This window comes from Pseudonaja textilis, chromosome 3 (genome assembly GCF_049901715.1).
Source record: "Pseudonaja textilis isolate UNSWEBS1 chromosome 3, rPseTex1.2, whole genome shotgun sequence".
Classification (NCBI taxonomy): Eukaryota; Metazoa; Chordata; class Lepidosauria; order Squamata; family Elapidae; genus Pseudonaja; species Pseudonaja textilis.
Genome location: NC_141992.1, coordinates 34,609,857 through 34,630,321, shown reverse-complemented (window position 1 = coordinate 34,630,321; position 20,465 = coordinate 34,609,857). Strand labels below are relative to the sequence as shown.

Below are 20,465 nucleotides of genomic sequence, written 5' to 3'. Positions count from 1 at the left end.
TTCTAAGGCAACCAGACTATTATTCAGTATTTAAGATACACTAGATAGGATGATCTGGCATATAAATTAACTAAGGAGAAATTTTAAATTTAAAAATCAGCAAAACATACTGACTACTGATTTGAAACATTATGGCTCTTTGTTCCCCTCTCTGGACACCCTCCTCAATGCATTGGAAGCAATGAAAAAAAAATGTTTTCTTTTCTCTGTGTCAAATATTAACATTTTCCTTTATCAAGTTCTTAATCGTTGGCAAAGGCAAGTTTATTTCTCCTGTTAAGGAATTATTCTAGGACTACCTATCCACTAACTATATAGCTGAAATAGAAGAAATACACGCAAACACACATATCAGTAACTTAATCAGTATTTACAACTTTAATTCACATTGTAACGAACATTTTGCAAAGCAAACGTTTGCCATTCTGGTTAGAAAAAGAAGACAGCGGTGCAACTGCTGCCGCGATTCAGCAGGCCATTCCCACACAGTGGGAATGTGGTTTGAGCAAAAGGGCTGACTCAATTAACTCCTTCCTCCAAAAATTTCTTGCAGGAATTAGAAATGGTCAAATGCAAGGAGAGGATGTGTTGCTTCAGCATTGCTAAACCCTTTGCTTTTGCAGAGCTCTGTGCAACATCAAAGGCATATGGCCAATGCATGGCTTCTTCAACTTGGCTAACATGTTTTCCCAGTTACTGGAAGCCATGAAGTTAGTGGGCATCATAGCACATGGTGGCCTTTTCTTGCACAGGAATTGTTTTTATACTCTGGTTGAAGCATCATGCATTTGTCTTGCTTCTCCAGCCTTCTCTGTGCTCCAAATAATACAGCCTTTGCAATACTGGCAAGTACGAAGTTAATATCCCTTCAGCAGGTGGGGAGGAATAGGTGGGACTGTCCAAACTTATCCCACTAAATCTTGCTGATGTTCGGAAAGAACAATGAGATGTAGTGGCAGATTGATGAATTGGGTCATGCAGCAAGAATGCAGCAGGAATGTGCAAAACGTACTATTCTGCAGCAGCAACTATTCTTCTGCAGCTACACCATAAATGACTTTCTGTTCTGGAAATCTATGAGACCGCCCTAGAATGGCCAGACTGACATAGTCAGGAAGAAAACAGAGAACTCCAGTGTTCTTTGCAATATTCCAGTGGCAGAATATTAGATTTTGCACATAATAAAATGCAGATAGAGCCACAATAAACACCAAGGACTTTCGGGAGAAATAAGCTATACTGCATAAATAATAGGCACCCATTTCTTAATAGGCATTCCCATGCCTCAGGAGTACAATTAATTGATTGGAGGCAAATCTGAGATTTGGATTCAGGATAAGTAAAGGGGCTAGCTAATCTTAACTAATCTGTTTTAGTGAAAAGAATCGACTGAATTAGAATATTATGAAAGAACATGAATTTATGTACATGAAAGGGGTCTCACCATGGGAGAAAACACATAAGATTTGAAAGAAATTCTTATAGTTACTTTGGGCAGTGACTATAAACAAAAACAGCAAGTATCCTAAATGATATTGTCCTGTTTTCACATTTGCACTTCATGTTAATGAAGTTAACATGTGAACTCAACAAGATACCTCTGCCATTAGTAAAGAATTCACAATCTGATTTAAATGCTTACTTTACCTTTTCAAATACTGAGGGCAGTTTATACTGAAATTTATAATATCATGGTGAAAAGTTAACTCTCATTAGATTGGCGTGGAATGCACAAGAGAAATTTCAATCCAGTAGATAAATCATTTTAAAAATCCCTCTGAAAATCCAAATTATGTTCAATTGAAAAGAATTTCTTTTGTCACCTATTTTTTTCCTGGGAAAACATAGAAAATATGTATTTTCACTTGTATATGAAATGCCCACAGTTTGATCTCTATATCTTCAGATATTGGACTTCTTATCATTCTGTGCTAAGGAGCATGAAAGTCAGTGTGCCTTCTCTTGTCTATTCCTCATCTCATCTTTAAAAGAGTCTTTCTGGGCTCATCTGCTTTTCCTATGTATTAATTGCACCTACACCTTTATTTGGGAACCTTTATGGGCTTTCAAGCAGTTTTTCCTCCAGATTCTGATCAAGATCTACTTAGCGTAAGGATCTTACGCTAGCACCAAATATCTTCAGACCTTCTATATGTATATCCATCTTAGGCCTCAGGGCTTCCTGGAAATCACCTGGAAGTTATGAAGAATGGAACTAAAATTGATCCTCCTGGCAGTTTAGGGAAAGAGAGTTTCACTTAGATCTTTGCAACCCCCTGGAGGCAATCTGCCTACCCACTCCCTCTGAAAAGTTTGGTTTCAGAGAGGAAAAATCTGCCAATTACACGTATGGTGCTTGCACAAGCTTTGGGCACTTGCATTTGTAATCATCAGCTACTTCTTGAACCATATATTAAGTGAGGAGGGCAAGGTGATTCTCTCAGTATCTGAGTTGAGTGGAGAAAAGAATTAAAAGTCACAATGCTTCCTACCATGCAGAAAACTAATTTTTTAAAAAACACTGGCAAATACTGACACAGGCTAGGGTTTCAGGACAGTTGGAGTCCCCCTACAAGTTCTGTAAAAAGGGAGTTAGCAGGCCCATAGAGAAAGGCTTCTTTTGATTAGTCCTCCAAGATTCTTCTCAAGTGCTAGGCTGTGTTGGTTGCGGTGGGATGTACGGTGGAGGAGCTGCAGAAGAAGAAAGTGACCATTAGTATAAGCTTAGCAGAACTTTGCCAGTCTTTGCTGGTCTTGCAAATATAAAGCAAGGTTAGACTTTAGTACTTGGATAGGAAACTACCATAGTAGGAAGGCTTAAGTCAATAAATCGTCATACACTAAGTTGAACTTGAAGCACATTTTTACAGAAACGCCAAAGTCTAATTCAAGGTTAGATGTTTGCCACATATATGAGGATTACAAAATTACCATACTCGGACCTGTAAAACTCCAGATCGCTACTAGGTGATAGTAAGGGAATTCTTTGTTGTCATCTAGTGGTCCTCACCTTTGCAGCCGTGATATAGAAGTGCTACAGAAATGTCATGTTTCTATATATTTTATTCTGTTACATTGCTATATTTCATGTTACTGTAGTATTTAGGGGGATAAGCCTTTTATTTTGCCTTTACTCATAGCCATTTGGGTTTTATAGGACAAACCTACCTCCATGTCTTTCTTTGTTCTTGTTCCTATAACCTTAATTTTCCTTTCCTGCTGTTCCATGTTATTTCAATACATCCTCAGTTTTAATCAATCTTTATCTTACCAATTAAGAGATGACGAAGAGATTAAATCTCTCACACGAAACTCAATTAAGGCTTACCCTTGTCTAATCAGAAGCATTAATAGAATTTCTTCTATCTACACATATCTGCACCGTACCTGGATAGGAAGTAAATCCAACTTATCATTTGTACTCTTTTCTTACCTGAAGGATTGTAGTATGGTGGCCCAGGTGGATATAGAGGATACTGTGCTGGAACTGTAGGTGGGTAGGGAAACACAGGGGCATATCCAGGATGAAATGCTGGCCCTGCTTTTGGATCCATAGGATAAGGGTCTGGTGGCTGATCAGGATAACCAGAAAGTGGAATCTCTTGACCTGGATTTGACAAACTTTTATTAAGTGCATGGTCTGCGTTGATAGTAAATCTGTGGAGCAATCTGGATTTGAAGAAGAAGAGGCGGCTTGGAGCATGCATGTACACGGGCATCATATCCGTTGGAAGCCACATCTTTTCCCAGCATTATAACACAATTCCAGGAAAAGACATGTTTGATTTCAGGAGATGCAGTAGGTATAATCTGTTCTCTGGTGTGCATCACCTTTCCTCCTTTGAATCTAGATCTCCACAAACATTATTGATAATTCTGCATGTTATAAGGCCACCTTCTCCCAATTTGCTAGTTTGTAGTAGAGATGTGTTGGATTGCAGCTCCAATCCATTTCTCTGGCAGCCTGACTCTGGAAAAGAGTCTCCCATCAGAATGCTCCTCTAAGCAGCATAAGACTAATTGCAAGTATGGTCTTATATCTATGAGAAAGAAGATTTTGGTAGAAAGCCCAATGTAGCTGGCAAAATCACGAAAGCAAGAATGACATAGATTTCAATAAGATAATGCTACTTTGAAGTAAAATACGGAGCTCTGCAATTGTAATAGGAAATTCCCAGTTTCCCTTGTAGCGGGAATTAAAACATATGTCTTCCCTTCCCACCTTGTTGAATTGCTATTTATGACATTATCAGTCAACTGACTCCCTCCAGCATTCCCAGTTTCCCCCCAATCTCTCCCAGTAGGCCACAACAGAAGGGCATTTTCTACCTTGATAAGGAGTCTGCATGTGATGCCGTCGCTGGTACAAGTAGCAGCAGGAGCACAGGAAGCAGCAGACAATGGTGGCAACAATGGCCACAAAGAGAATCACAGCTGAAGCAATGCCAGCAATGGTCCTCGGGCTGCAGAGCACAGACAAAGATAAATTATGTTCATGCTACAGAATCTGCTACTGAAACAGATACTAATGACTGCTCTACAAGACAGGGATGGATGAATTCTCAAAAAGCCAGTGACTTGTACTGCCCACCTTCACAAGGTATCTTTGGGCCCAGTTAAAAAACAAAGAAAAAAAATCTGTCAAATATGGCAAAGGACTTTTAAAAATATAGCAGGTGACCAAGGAATCTCTTCCTGATTTATGTAATATTTTAAAAGAAATATGTAGTAGCAATAGCACCCAGATATTATTTGAAGAAGGCTTCTTTGTTTCTTGAGACCTTGGATGGATCGGGGTGTCATGAACACTGTCAAATAGACAGTCCAGGAAATGATGCACAAAAGAACCATTGTCAGGGCAGATTCTCACATTGCTGTGATCATGGATTTTTAAAATGAAGATGGATTTAAGCAAAGCTGCTTTAAAAAATGCACGGTTTCCCCAGTCCTTCTGTGGCCTGCTTGGGCCTATAGGGATGGAAGAAGAGGAAAGAGAAGGAGATTTCTGGTTGGTAGTATTTATTTGACCATGAATTCCTCAAACAATACCCCCTTCAAAATTCACTGAGAGGAATTTCATGGAAACCATGACTTCCATGGTCCTGTCCCAGATTACCCAGAGCCCGACTAGTAATAGTGGTCACACTCCCAATTTGGTGTTCTTGTCAGAGCAGTGTCTATGTGACCTGGAATTGGTGGGCCTGTCCTTGATCCCCTTATCATGGTCAGATCACTGTCTGGTGGCAATGAGTTTCTCAAAAGCTTCACACACACACTCGCAGGGAGGCAGGACCTATTAGATTGATCTGCCCCCATCGACTAATGGACCTAGATTGGATTCCAGAAGGGGATTGTAACTGCAGATCCATTATGCAGTCCAGCCAAACTCTTAGTCACTGTTTGGAATAGGAAGGTGACTGAGGCTCTGGATAGGATTGTACCCTTGCGACCTCTCCTCACCCATAGATCTCTCTGTGCCCCGTGGTATACAGAAGAACTTAGAGGATGAAACACACGAGATGTCTAGAGCGCGAGTGGAAGACAGGAGATGAACTCGATCGAACACGGGTAAGAGCTGCTACTAAGGCCTACCTTGTGGCGATTCAGGTGGCGAAGTGTAAATACTTCTCCACACTAATTGCATCTGCAGATAATCGCCCACTGACCCTCTTTAACGTGAGCTGTCTCCTCCTAGGGAAGGAGGAGATTGAGGTCTACCTGAAGGGGCGCGGTGAGGAATTTGTGGATTTTCTGGAAGACAAAATCACTCAACTTCATTCCCAGTTAGATGCCGGTATGATTGCTGGTCATGTGGCTCATGAAAGTTTTGGGTACTGGTTCCATTATACAGATTTAACTGCAAGGGAAGCTGGATTTGATCAGGACAAGGAAGAAAAGAGAGCTTGTCTCTTTCCCCAGGGCCTTTTTTTCCAACCATAATTACCATTACTGCGGTGACGCAGTGGTTTAGAGTACAGTACTGCAGGGTACTTCTCTTGACTGCCGGCTGCCTGCAATTTGGCAGTTCAAATCAAAGCAATAATCAAATTACTTAACCCAACCTTTCCTAGCTTCATACATTTTGAATGACTTTAATTTTAATTAAAGAGCCTTGGTGGCGCAGCGATTAGAGTGCAGTACTGCAGGCTGCTTCTGCTGGCTGCCTGCAATTTGGCAGTTCAAATCCCACCAGGCTCAAGGTTGACTCAGCCTTCCATCCTTCTGAGGTGGGTAAAATGAGGACCCAGATTGTTGGGGGAAATACGCTGATTCTGTAAACCACTTAGAGGGCTGTAAAGCACTGTGAAGCAGTATATAAATCTAAGTGCTATTGCTATTACTACAATTACATAGGAAGAAATTTGACTTCAGAAAACTGGACACCCTCCTAAGAAAGGATGAAGCATTTGTTCCCCATTCCATTCTGCTCTGACCAGACTGATCCCCTAGCTATATCTCAGTCATAAAGACAAAGCACAAAGCCGAAAGCATCAGCCTGAAGATGGCAAGTGGGACCTCTTCGAAACGTCGGCAAGATACTCTCAATCTTACACGGGAAAAGACCCGAACACACCAAGGCCTGTATACCTGTACCCGTGAAAATCTACACACACACACAAACACACACACATACATACACACACATACATATGGGTTCCCTTGAAAATCTACATACATACACACACACACACATACACACACACACATATATATCTGAGGGGTTGCTTATATCCCCCTGCTTTGTTCCTTTTGGCACTTCAGAGGTAACTCTAAGTCTTCAGTCACAATCTTGATGCTTTCAACCACCTTCTGTGGCTATTACATATTTTTACCCAAAGGCCATGCAGTGCTTTTGCTGCCGTTCAGTGAGAAGGTTCCTGATATCAAAGCAGCAGAAGCGATGGTAGCAGTCACCACAGCAGAAAGAAGGGAAGTTGCAGTCGATGCCACGGTGCCAGGAGCCATTTCTGTCTATATACCACTTGCAGTCTTCATCAGCTGAGACTGGAAGGAGAAAGAAGACACTCCTTTTATCAATTCCATAGAAAATAGAAAGCAGTGAAAAATCCTCTGAGAACACTGTTCAGGAACACCCTGAAATTTCCCACACATCAGTCTCTAGGAATAACTCAAGGACCTATAGTCAAAGGTCTTCCAGAATTTTGCAAGCTATTATTACATGGTCTTTCACAATAGCAGGGCCATCCCAAAATTTAAAACTAAACTTGAAAAATGTTTGTGAGATCATTAGATCTTACAAAATCATGTAAGGTGTTTTTTGACATTAGGTAAGAATACCAAAATCTCCTTATCTTCTTGCAAGGTTTTGGTTTTCTTGAAATCTCACACAATTTGCGTACGGATTTGTACGTTTTTCCAATTTTTGTAAAAAAATATTTTTATTCAATTAATTTAATTTAATTAATTATACTATTAATGGTTTTCTCATAAGTCGTACCATTCACAATCCCAAATTGCTGCTGAATATAAACATCATTCTCTATCTCTACTTTTTAAATATAAAAGCAATAATGCAGAAGTTGGCAACATAATGAAAATGGATATTTTCTTTGGTAGTTATAAGACTCCCAGGCTTAATATTTTTCAGATCTTTTTAAATGAAAAAAAAAAAATAGTAGGAAGCTGCTATGTAACAAAGTAAAGTGCCAGCTTCTAGAAATATCAGAATGCTTCAAAGCATAACAGAAATTACAATAGGTATTTATACAATTTAAATATACTAGGAGGACATACAGGTAGTCCCCGACTTACAACAATTTGAGCCCAAAATTTATGCTGTTAAGTGAGACATTTGTTTAGTGAATTTTGCCCCATTTTAGAACTTATTGTGCCGCAATCGTTAAGTGAATCACTGCAGTTGATAAGCTAGTAACCCAGTTGTTAAGTGAATCTAGATTCCCCATCGACTTTGCTTGCGAGAAGGTTGTAAAAGATAATCATATGACCTTGGAACACAGCAACAGTCATGAACATGAACCAGTTGTCAAGCATCTAAATTTTGATCACACAATTATGGGGATGCTGCCAAGGTTGTAACTGTGATAAACAATCCTAAGTCGTATTTTTCAATGCTGTTGTAATTTGAACTGTCATTAAACAAAAGGTTGTAAGTCAAGGGCTACCTATAGTCCAGTATTTTCTTAGACAGTATGGGAATTTGCCTTCTACAAAACAAAAGGAAATGAAAAGCTGGTATAGGAGACAATATCTTCTGGGGACTGATCCACATCATTTTGTCTTCAAGGAAAATCGTGTATTGGCCATGATCATCATGGCAACCATGTTCTATAAAAATTACAGTATAAACATCAACATAAACGCTGCTTAAATTTGTAGATTATTGCCCCAATGCATTGTTTCTTTTAACAAAATTAAAACAGATTGTGAGCTACATGCAACATATGGCATATTCAAATATAAGATACATGCTCTTGATCATTGTTGTAACAGGTAAGTGAATATGTAAATTGTCATCGCTATGTAAAGTTGTATTATTTGTTACTTAAAAAAAAACTTCATAGGCAAATTAATTACATGAAACCTTGTATCATTAAAATAAAGATGAGGGATACATAGTTTGTTGTATTTCTTAGAAATACAGTAGACTATGCATTTATAAATGCTGTCAATAAAAAATAGTATATGGTACGTATGTTGATCATGTTATGTCAAATTTAGCAGAGCAGAGGAAGATAAAACTGAAACTCTTGTACTCTCTGGCATGCTTAGGTTTGGCTATGGTTTTTTATTACCACCCAGAATACCAAATGAGTTCATTCCTATGATTCAATTCCCTTCATTTAAACATGTGACCTCCATATATAGAACACAACCAGCTGTCTTCAGATGACTGGAAGTGCTTATCCTGCACTGCAACCATTTTATTCATTACAGTTAGATTGTGCCTCTATTCCAAAAGTTCAACGGGTGTTCACACATGTTTTTGACAAGAGAGTGAGACCCATTGCTTTATTATGCTTGTCATTTTTTTATTTTTTATTGATACAATTATAGTATCTTTGATTGTTGTGAGCTGTCCAGAGTTACTGACGGTTGGGCAGCATATAAGATTAATATATTATTATTATTATTATTATTATTATTATTATTATTATTATTATTATTATTATTATTATTATGGTTGCCCACATAGTCAGACAGCTGTTTAGACTGGATTTGGCATTTTCATCCTTCCTGAGGATCTGGGATAGGCAGACATTATTATTTGATGATTTTTAAAGTTATTGCAAGATGCAAGTACTTTCAAGGAAAGCTGCTTTTGCCAAAGTCATCTTTTATTTGCAGATATTTTGTGATTTTCTCACATTCTTTTTCTTCTGTTTTGCTGTCCATTATCCAGCTCTTTTGGGCAATAACAATAACAATCGTTAAATCTGGGATGTTATGTGGCTGATGCCTGTTTGCTTAAGGACTTTAGTGTCTTCATTTTCTATTACTTTTTCTACTTTATGGTCTCATCAGTTCTTGCTTGCGGGCAAATGCATCATTGATACTACTTTGTCATGCTGTTGTTTGTAGTCAGTCTGTGTGATCTTCTTGCTGCCACTAACTAAGTAGTCCATTGTTTCTCCAGCATTTTTGCACAGCTTGCATTTGTTGCCTGTTGCTTTCTTCTTAATGCTGGCTTTATATGCATTTGGCTTGGTCTTGTGCAGGCAAAACTTGCCCCTCTGTCTCTTTCTTCAAGTTTCCTGCTCTTAATCGTTGCCAGGTCTGCTTTGTTATCTGCTTTCTCTGCTATTTTTTTAAGTATTAGTCACATAATATTTTGCCTTTCCATATCTCTTTCCTATTCTTCATTCGGTAGGCCAGTTTGGTCTCTCCACTACTCAGTAAGCCTTCATTGGGTCCCAACTTCAGTGCATCCTATTCATTGTCCTTTATATATTCTCCCAATGTCCCTTTCTCTTCAACTGTCTAGTAATATTTATCTTTTGCTGCAAATTTACTGTCCAGACAACCCCATTAAGTAAATGGGGTTGTTGCAATAGGTTTGTTGCAAGAGAGTATCATAATCAAGTGGCTATATTAATTTGGATATTCCAAAACTAAGACAATACAGTACTTTAACCCATTATATAATATGCTGTATTTTAGTACAATGATTCTATACTCCTTGCACAGGATTCATAACCTTAAAGCCAATTTCCCAGCATATTTATTTTATAGAGCATGATAGCTACTCACCACTATTGCACCACTTATTAAAAATAAGAACACCTCTATTCTTTGCTTGTTTATATAAAATAAAATTCAATCACAAATGCACTGCCTATGATGACTCATGTGAACAGTATTATGAACATAAATAGTGTCTTTTTTCAAATATGCACATTCAGTGCTACCTCCCACCACACCCCTTCCTCTAATCCAGGGGTCTCCAATCTTGGCAACTTTAAGACCTGTGGACTTCAACTCCCAGAATTCCTCAGCCAGCAAAGCTGCTCTAATCCATGTAAGGTTCTTGATTATTAACTGGATTAATGGGAACCTACAGCAGAGTTTTGCAGACTTGATCGGTTGGAATGAATCATATTTATGAAAGGACTGGTGTTCAAAAGTGAGACTCAGGAAACACAAAGTTGCTCCATTCAGTCACTGAACAAGCACGCCTCATGTTTCATTTTCTGTCTTATGTTACCTTTCCTTTCTTTGAGAAATAATTAAGAGAAATAATTGTATTTCCCTCTTTCTGTAGAGAAAAGCTGCAGCCTTCTTTTTTCCCTGGCACTGGACGACTATAAAAACCAAGTAACAAATAAATCCTTTAACATGGTTTTATTAGTGTTTTTGTCATTTTAAAAGATGGAAGAAGGCAGCTGGAATTCCTCTCCATTGACACAATGAAGAGATGAAACGGCAAGGCAACATAAACCTAATCTCCTGACATATCTGGGCACAGAAAGATATTAATGCATATTCATCAAGATTATACTTGTATTTTATGATTTTCTCCAGTTTTTTCCTCTCCCACTATACTGTCTATCCAGACTTCTTCATCTTTTCTTTCAATAATTGTTAAGCCCAGGGTGCTATATGGCATGTGCTTGTCTTTCATACATCCATATCCATTTGAACCTTAGATGATGAGCTTATGAAACATAATTGGTTTTTCTTAAATTATTTATTGTTGAATTTAATTACTTTTTTATATTTTATTCAAGGATATTGCCAAGCCATGGGAAAGGCTTTCCCATCACACAGTTTGAATAATTAAAATTTCTGGTCTTCAGTGCAGTAAAAGCACCTATCCTTTATTGTATGTAAAACCAGGGGAAACTTTCCTTCCTCTTCAATTATTCTAGAGGAAAATGGGCATTTGCAGGAGGGCTAGATTCCTGCCTGAGTTATTTCCTTCCTCTTTGTGAAAGGGAAAGGGTTTCTCTAGTCCAGTTTTCTTAACATCCCTTTTTTATTTCAAATCTTCAAATATGTATTCACCCTGAATAAACAGTTTAACAAATGAGCAATCTTCTGCAAGTAAAATTATTCCATGATTGATAGCCAGCATGCCCGACATTGTTCAGATGTCAGATTTCTCCATTAATTATGGGGCTCAACAGATGAACTTGAGCCAATGATTCTCTCTCAAACAAACATAACTCTCAGGATTCTTTCCAAAAACCTAAAACTCTAAAAATAGGCAAGTTATAAACATAATGGTAAGTTAAAAAATACAACAAAAATAAAATAAAATGTTGAGCACTTTTTGTAGCATGACCAACGCCTATATCTGCTAGAAATCATGAGAATTAGCAATAGCACTTAGACTTATATACTGCTTTATAGTGCTTTATAGTGCTTTACAGCCCTCTCTAAGCGGTTTACGGAGTCAGCATACTGCTGCCAACAATCAAAGTCCTCATTTTACCCACTTCAGAAGGATGGAAGGCTGAGTTAGTCTTGAGCCTGGTGGGATTTGAACTGCCAAATTGCAGGCAGCCAGCAGAAGTAGCCTGCAGTACTGCACTCTAATCACTGCGCCACCAAGGCTCTTATTTTAATTAAATTAAAATTTTAATTTAATTTAATTAAAATTAAAGTCATTCAGAATGCATGAAGCTAGGAAAGGTTGGGCTAAATAATTTGATTATTGCTTTGACTACAGTAATACTATAAGTACTATTTGTAGACTCACAATAAGATTAGAACCCTTCAGCTCCACTTCTTTAAGTTTATCCCACAACTCCTATGATCCCTTGCCAGAACATCAATTAGCTATTGTATTAGTTGGACATGCTGTTTGGGAATTAAAATTGAATTATACAAGATATGGAGATGAAACATTGCATACCCTGTTCTTCTCAACAGTTTTTTAGAATACAAAGCCACTATCAAGAGGCCAAAAAACTAGCTACCTTGATAATATATCATTAACAGAGTTTGCAGATATAACATACCTATCACAAGCAGGGCCTCATTGGAGAAACCCCCTCAGGTTGTGTGAAAGAATGCAGGGAGTCTTAATCAGCTGCAGGTGTCAGCACCATGGACAGCACTACACAAATGAATGACCAGGTTCCAGATACAAGCAGGATTCACTAATCCCAATAGTGACCTTGAGAACTGCTGTACATCCAAACTGGGCAACAGGATACAAAATACTTTCAAACTGAATAAATTGCTTTAGGCATTAAAAATGAAGCCAGCTAGATCCTTTCATCAAGTAATTCAGTAGAAATTCATCAGCCATAATTTCTACTTCATTCTACAATCCATTCCTTCCTATCTAATTTTATCTTCTCAATGGATATATCATTTTTTTTTCTCCTTGCTATTGAAATTTCCTGATCTTCAAGTATTTTGAATTTCTTTTCCTTCAAAAATCCACAACAAATTCTCATTTATCCCAGATTCAAAGAATTCAAAGTTCCACTATGGTATTCGCCTTGGAACTGCCTTGAATATGCTTGCTCAATTAATGCCAGCAATCTTGGGCCATAAGCACCATCCCTCCATCCCATACAGTAAAAACAGAATTAATATTTTCTAACTTTCTGTGAAGTTGACAAGAAGCACTTTGGCTCTAGCAATGGAAACCTCATTTAATGATTAGAAGTCTGTCCTTTCGGATGCTGTGCTACAGCCAAAAGGTATATTAGAGGGTTTTTTTTAATATGTCAAGATTTCATTCTAATTGTATCTATTTTTATTATGATTACAGAGGGTGTAAAATAAAACAAGACTCAAGCAAATAGCACTTTACTGCACAAAGATCAGTGTAATTCCCAACTGTCAAAAGAAAGAAAGAAAGAAAGAAAGAAAGAAAGAAAGAAAGAAAGAAAGAAAGAAAGAAAGAAAGAAAGGGATTCTAAACATATTTTGTATACAAAAGTTCAAATTAAAAAAAACCCTATCCTCAAACAAAGCATAGGAGGGGAAAATTCCAAACAAAAGACAAAAGTTTTCTGCATTGTTAAGGGTTATGAACATCAGCTAAAATCAAACTTTGAAATTTATTCCTCCCACCCAGTAAATTACTCCATATGTCACACAAGATATGTGTGTGCATCTTTGGTTGCCAGAAGCAACATTCCTCTCCCCAAAGGCTGCTTTGGAGCAAAACTATAGTTATATTAATTGAATTAATAATTAAAAATTAAAAATAAGTCACCCCACTTACAACATTAAATGGTCCCCACATAAACTCGCACATATAAACCACTTCCACTTAACATGCAAGTATGCACACGTGCATGCCCTTTCAGCAAGAGGAGAAACAGGATGAATATTAAATGAGAGAAAGGGGACTACATAGAGATGCAAACTGGATGCGCATGAGGCATGAACTGGGCTAAGAGAAAAAGCAAGGAGAAAGAAGGCTATTGCACAAATATTCTCTCCCCGCCCCCCAGCATCAATATTCAGTTTAGTATTGAAGCTTTGTCAGATGAAGGGAGTGACACCATTTGGACCTCTTGCTTATGTATTGTTTTCAACAGCTTCTTCTACTCATTAGTGAAGGTAAAATGATACCTCAGCTCAGAGGTAGTTATTTGGGAGGAAAAATATTCATCATCTAATAAACTGTTATTAGATCTAACACAAGTACAATATCCGTTATAAACAAATGGGAAAATCTATTACAGTGGTTTAACTAAGTCTTGGATGAAAGTCAGCTGGGTTTTTTAAATGATTTTTTTTTTTGTCTGAAATACCTTTTAAAAACCTTTCTACTATTGAAAATGTTAGCCTGAATCTACATCATAATCAAAATTGCCTGAAGCAAATTCCGCAGGAGCCAGAATTTTTAACCGCCCTATGTTGAAATATTTCCACATAATACCTTAAGTCATAAACCACCAGAATAGTCAGAATTCACAAATAAGGTAAAAACAAAGAAACTATGGGATCGCTAGACACATTGCATAAAAGTCAATTATACTGTCTGCCAGAACTTTGAAAAAAACTTTTCCTCATTATCCTTATATCTTGAATAATGAAGTATTCTCCTTTTCACAACACAATTTTTCTCTTATAAGAAAAAAAAAAGCCTTTGTCTGTTGTAACTTTCAACCAATAAATATTTTCAATAATTTATTCAATTTTAGCCACAGTAGCATAATTAGCAAAATTAGGGGATAACTGGTGTATATTAATTGTTCTCAAATAGATATGGAGCAATACTCTAAGAATAGGCCACTTTCAGAACAAGAGATGTTCCATAGCATCAATACTTGAAAACATATTTCTCATCATAAAATAGGTTTCATGAAGCTTTATGCGCAATTTCTTTATTTTCTTTTATTGAACAATATCTGGTATACTAGGATTAGGATACAGTCCATCTCTATTCATTCTTGCTGAGGATGAAAGAAGTTGCAGTCCACCACTGAATACACTCAATCCATGATGGTGAACCAATGGCATGTGTGCCAGAGGATGCACACAGAGCCCTCTCTGCGGGCACACGAGCCATCGCTCCAGCTCAGTTCTGCTGCGCATGCGTGCGTGCCTCCCACCTGCCAGCTAGTCTTCAGGTCTCTACTGCACATGTGGGGGGGTGCGGCTCATGCACAGGGATGCATGTGCATACATGGGAGAACACGCACATGCATTGGGGGTGGGGCACATGTGCAGGGATGCATGCGCATTGCATTTGGGAGTTTCCACATGCACGCACACATTCACACATGCACTTGCGTGCTTTGGGCACTTGGAGCCAAAAAGGTTAGCCATCACTGCAGTAGATTAAGAAAAGGTGCCTTAGAAGCTAGTGAGTTGGTCTTCCCAAAAACAAACCATCTTGTTATGTTCATGAACATAAGGATAATTAATATGCTCAGTTTATAAGTGATTAGAATTACTAGCATATTTCACATGGTCTTTCACAGACCAACTTAGCCTTAATTCTTTTAGAACAGATGTTTTATGCAGATCTATAAATCTATATTTCTAAAAGCATTAACTTGGAAACTATTCTATGGTATCTCCCTGATTTGTTAACTTTTCATAAATGTTAGATTATACTTTCAAAGGCACATGTCTTTTCTGAACATACTGAATCCCATAGTGCAAAAGTTCTACATTACAAAAATAATACTGTCAAAACTAATATCAGCAAAAAAAAAAAACATTGGCGCAATCATATCAGAGCAACTTTATATCTGGTTAGGTAACTCCACTTTTCCAAGGATCAGCAATGCAGTATTGGGAGTAGCAGACAGCAACATGTTCAGTCACTAAACATTAAGTCTCTTCAGTCCAGACACAATTTCACCTTTCTACAAATAGCTTCTTTATTTTTAAATCTCATATAATTCAGGTTATTTAACTCCCACGGGTTCCTATAATTATCAGGTTAGCATCCTTTAACCACTGCCAAAAATAATTCACACAGAATCATCATCCATAAACATTTCAACAAGACAGGAAAAAGAAATAGACCCAACTATGATTAGATGCAGGCATTTCTGTCTTTTCAAGAGCTTGCACTGCTCAAAGGAGTGGGGCCAACTGTCACAAAGTTCTGGTGTGTAATTGTCAAGCACTGTTTCCCCCATTTCAAAATTCCATACCAACACTTCTGCCCAGCTCCTGTGTAATTTAATGGAAGACACTCAGAAGTTCCCCCTATTTGTATGACTTTTAAATTAATGATTATTTTTCTGGTCCTCCAGTTTCCAAAATTGATTTGAGGGTGATATTTCAGTTGAGGATTTCAATCCAAAGGGTCTCTTCTAACAGGGGAAAAAAATAGAGACCAGCTCAACAGAGATAAACGCAGCTTTAGATGAAAACAGCACTACTATTCCCCTGACATCAACATCAAGGCAGCAAAATAACACTGCATGTCCCACTCTTAAATAGCAAAGATAGAGGAGAGGGATGGATCATAAGGGGTTTTTTTCTCCCCCTTCTAATTCTTCTAGCTGTGATGGGGCATTTCACACATGCTCAGGAGCGCCCTTTACTTTCAGGAGGGAATAGAAAAATGTTTCCAAAACAGAAACCGGATTCAACCAGAAAGAGCCCAGCCAAGCACCATCGCTCACTCCCACCCTTCCCCGACCAGGCGCAGACCTAGCGTTTGTTTCGCGGAGCAGGCCTGCGCTTCACTCCTATTCCCCTGCTGCCGAGAGGCCATCGCCGGACCCGCGCCGCGGGCCCTCAGCCCGGCCTTACCCAGGGTTGCAGCGACCAGGCTGCAAAGCACCGTCCACGCCAGGGCCCAGCTCCCCATCGCCGTCCTTCTGAAAGGCTTCCAGATGCCCGGCCGACGCTGCGGGAAGGGGCGGGCGCGAAGAAACCGGATCCGGGGTGGAGGGGTGGGGGACACGACCGCCTCCTCTTCTCCCAAGAAGGGAAGCTCGAATCACGGTGGGAAGCTAGACCTAGCTGCTTCTTGCATGCCGGCCCGGGCTGTTGGAGCCGCGGGGCGTCGGAAACCGGTTTGGTCGGCAGCCAGTTATTTTTGGGGTGGTGGTGGTGGTGAACTATGAGTATGTTCTCTGAGTCTCAAAGTGATGCATGGCTGTGGGTGGGTGGGGTTAAGGAAAAAAACAAGGTAACGATTCTTCACTGTACAATTGAGGAAAGCGTTTTTAACTCTTCATTTCTCTGCCTTCCAAGTTCTCTGAACAACTTTTTGTCACAATTAAAAACTAAAGGATCATAACAAAACTTAACGGTATAAAAGGGGAAAACCTCAGGAACACTAACTCAAAAGAAGAACGTGGCAAAAGGTAACCGCTATTTTGAAAACCCATTTTAAAAGGGAAAACGTAAAAATGTTTCAAACTTTCAACATCTGAAAAATGCGTCTTAAGGACCCTTTCAAGGAAAACTCCAGGGACAGAATCTGACAGCTCAGGGATTACAATTTTGGGCTTGTACAGTAAAGTTTTTCTAGTTGTTTGCTCCATTCAGGGTTGCCTGAAAATCAATATTGGAGCCAAATGTTTCTTAATCAAGATCCCCATATTCCTTAAAAGCTGGTGCCTGTGAATGAAGGACATTTGAACTCCCAAATAATCATTCACTCACCATGACATTTATATTCTATCATCAGAAAATCTATTGTTTTACCATCACTGCATCCAAACCAAAACTTCCTTTTTATACAAATCAGTGAATTTAAGGTGGGATTTCCGCCACCTCACAAAAAAAATCTAGGGCACAAGGCTGCTTCAAGATCTTTTGATGCTTCAGGTGCAACAGTCACAGATGCTCTGGCCCAGTCTGCCAGGTCAAAGTGCAAAATTAAGCCAAGTGTCCAGAGCCTATGCTCATCATCCACAATTGTTCGGGCATGCCTCCATATGCCTTATTTTCTGTCCTGTAATCCCACTTCATGGTTGTAGGATTATAATTGCATTATAATTGCATTTCTTGCCCTTTTCCCTTATTCCCTTCTTTTTTTCCCATATTGCCCATTCGCCTCAGAGGCCACCCGTTGTGGTTGCCAGTGTGTTCCTAAGCCTCTAGTACCTATCTTGCCCTCTCCCTGATCAGTGCTCACCATTGCTGTTTCCACCCCTTAGCATGAACACAGATTTCACTTTTTAGCTTTTGATTCCCCCACCACCACTACCACCACACACACACACTAGCTTTTCCTCTCCCTCTCTGGGCATCCTTTATTTTGTGACTGTTTTGCACTTCCTCTGCTCCCAAAATCTCACTTCTGCTGTTCCTTGCCTTGAGCTTAAAAAGATATGATTTCTGAGGCACCAAAAATTGTTTTGTTTTATGCTTCTTCCCTTCCCCCCCCCATTTCTTGCATGCTGGCCCACATGCCTGAAACACTTTGTTTAATGGACTTTGTTTAATGGACCCTCTTTTTATATTTTAAACTATTCTGTTGTGTCTGAAAATATAACAAACCCATGTGATTATTAAGATATGAAGAGAGGCGCATGTGATTATTAAGATATGAAGAGAGGCGCATGGCAGAGACATGCTTTTATGGCATGTAGGAGAGAATCTATGTTGCTCTCGGGCTGTGGAATATCTCCCTGGGTTGTGCTTGGCCTGCACTTTCTTTCCATTTACAGAATCATTAAAGACATTTATTTCACCAGGCTTTTAAGAGTTAAGGTTATTTTCAGTGCTTCCTGTTGTTACTTGGAGAGATAGTGAATAGTGTGCCAGGTACTGTAGATGTTATAGTTTAAATTTCAAAACTTTGTTACTTGGATTTTTGAGATTACATTGTATCATATTCCTGTATTTTATATATGAGTAATATGTGTTGAAGTATGGTCCAGAAAATAAATGCTACAATGTCTTCGTACTGTACTTACAAAGTACAGTACCTTGGGATGGTAAAGCAAAATCTGGGGTAATATATATATATTTTCCATAGATGTCTCAGCTATGACTGGAGCACTGTGTCACCATACAGAAGCAAAGTTTTTGATTAGGGAATCGCTAAGAACACTAGTAACCAAAGGTGGAGAGATACATAATATGAGATGAGATGACTTATTTTTCATGTCAGGTGGAAAAATATCAGTTCCTTCTTCACAGAATGAAAGGATTTGATTTTGGGAGAGTTAAAAGCAAACTGAGTCTTGATCTTGGAACATCCTGTCCGAAAGTAGTTTGAAAAGAACAGGCTCCATACAATGCACAGTTGGCCAAAGCTTATGCTGTTTATCTATAAAGCTCAGTTCATTAAGGTTGCTTGTAAAAGACTGGCTTAATATGGGACAACTCAACGCCGCTAGCTTGATGCAGCCAACTGGGAGCAACCTTCTCACCCCTGCCAAGTCCCCTCTGCCAACTTGCTGCAAAAAGATGGTGATTTCTTTGCAGGACATCTCAACACTGGAAATTTGATGTAGGGATAATTCACTGTGGGTGCTGGATTGAAAGCCAGGTGGGTGGGCGAGTGAGTGAATGGGCTGTCAGAGGGGGGCGGTGATGAGCAGAGTGTGGAGTTGGAGGCAACTGCATGGAGGCAACAGCAGGGGGTTGGGGTGTCAAAATGGGAAACCCTCACCGAAGGTTGCAACTTTTCTTGTAAAGGCCACATTTCTTAATGTTTGAAGGTATCTTGCTCTGAAAATAAGGACAGCTTTGGGAAGCAATGAGGTGGGTTGTCAACTTTTTTACAAACTAAAAAGGGTTTTTATTTATTTATTTTTGTCAATTGCTTACAAGATAATAAGTATAAGTAAAAACATAATTATGAATACATGGATACATATAAGAAAAATAAAAAAAATAAAAGAAACAATAGCACAAGGATGGTAGGCACGTTGGTGTGCTTATGAGTTAGTGAGTTGCATTCAAATCCTTGCCCATCAAACAGATCGCAGTTTGCAGCTTCATTTAACTGTGGTCTAATGTACCGCGGAAATGGGGCTGCATGTTCCGGAAAGTTTGGAGTCCAAACTGGGGGAAAAAAAAACCCCTCTTCTCAGCATTACTCTTTTCAAGCATCGGTGTCTGCTTTGGGGAAACATTGCTGTGACTCTCCAGCCAAATGCACGCTGCACATGACCAGAAACACCATGAAATCACCCACCCAGCTTTGGGAAAAAGTTCTCTGCACATGACCCAAAAATGCTGCTCACGCAGAACCATTCCCTTTCCCCATCCACACACGCAAAGCCGGACAGGTTGAGCACTGCTACTGTAAATGAAGGAATGGTATGAAATGATTTGAAAATCTTTCAACCTTTCCAGTAATTAGGGAGGACAGGTTCTCCATTTCTGTCTAGAAATGTTAAATCTAATAAGGTTGCAAGAGACATGATATAATACCTGCTCCCAGAAATTGTGGGTATTCCAGTGCTGGAGGATTTTAAGAAGAGATTGGACAACCATTTGTCTGAAAAGGTCTAGGGTTTCCTTCAGGGTTTGGACTAGAAGACCTCCAAGGTCCTTTCCAACTCTGTTATTCTGTTAATAGGGTTTTTTTTTATTTGAGTGATAGTTAAAAGTTTGATATACACACACACACACACACACAC

The 20,465-nt window shown here is 38.9% G+C and overlaps 1 protein-coding gene across 1 annotated transcript; it reads right to left on the bottom strand.

Annotated features, from left to right (window-relative positions):
* Positions 1 to 351: 351 nt before the first annotated feature.
* Positions 352 to 16,802, bottom strand: SHISA4 (shisa family member 4). The gene is made up of 5 exons (XM_026697739.2): positions 16,669 to 16,802; positions 6,834 to 7,005; positions 4,330 to 4,463; positions 3,434 to 3,607; positions 352 to 2,691 (listed from the first exon to the last, which is right to left on the bottom strand). Exons 1-5 carry the CDS (start codon positions 16,724 to 16,726, stop codon positions 2,645 to 2,647), a joined length of 585 nt encoding a protein of 194 aa, XP_026553524.1. The 5' UTR covers positions 16,727 to 16,802; the 3' UTR covers positions 352 to 2,644.
* Positions 16,803 to 20,465: the final 3,663 nt, after the last annotated feature.

Bases quoted from the DNA above. Each gene is read 5' to 3' on its own strand.
- SHISA4 (XM_026697739.2), bottom strand. From the start codon at position 16,726: ATGGGGAGCTGGGCCCTGGCGTGGACGGTGCTTTGCAGCCTGGTCGCT. The intron at 7,006-16,668 runs GTAAGGCCGGGC...TTCTCCTTCCAG, and splicing joins CCTGGTCGCTGCAACCCTGG to TCTCAGCTGATGAAGACTGC. The intron at 3,608-4,329 runs GTAGAAAATGCC...TGTCAAATCCAG, and splicing joins CATGCAGACTCCTTATCAAG to GTCAAGAGATTCCACTTTCT.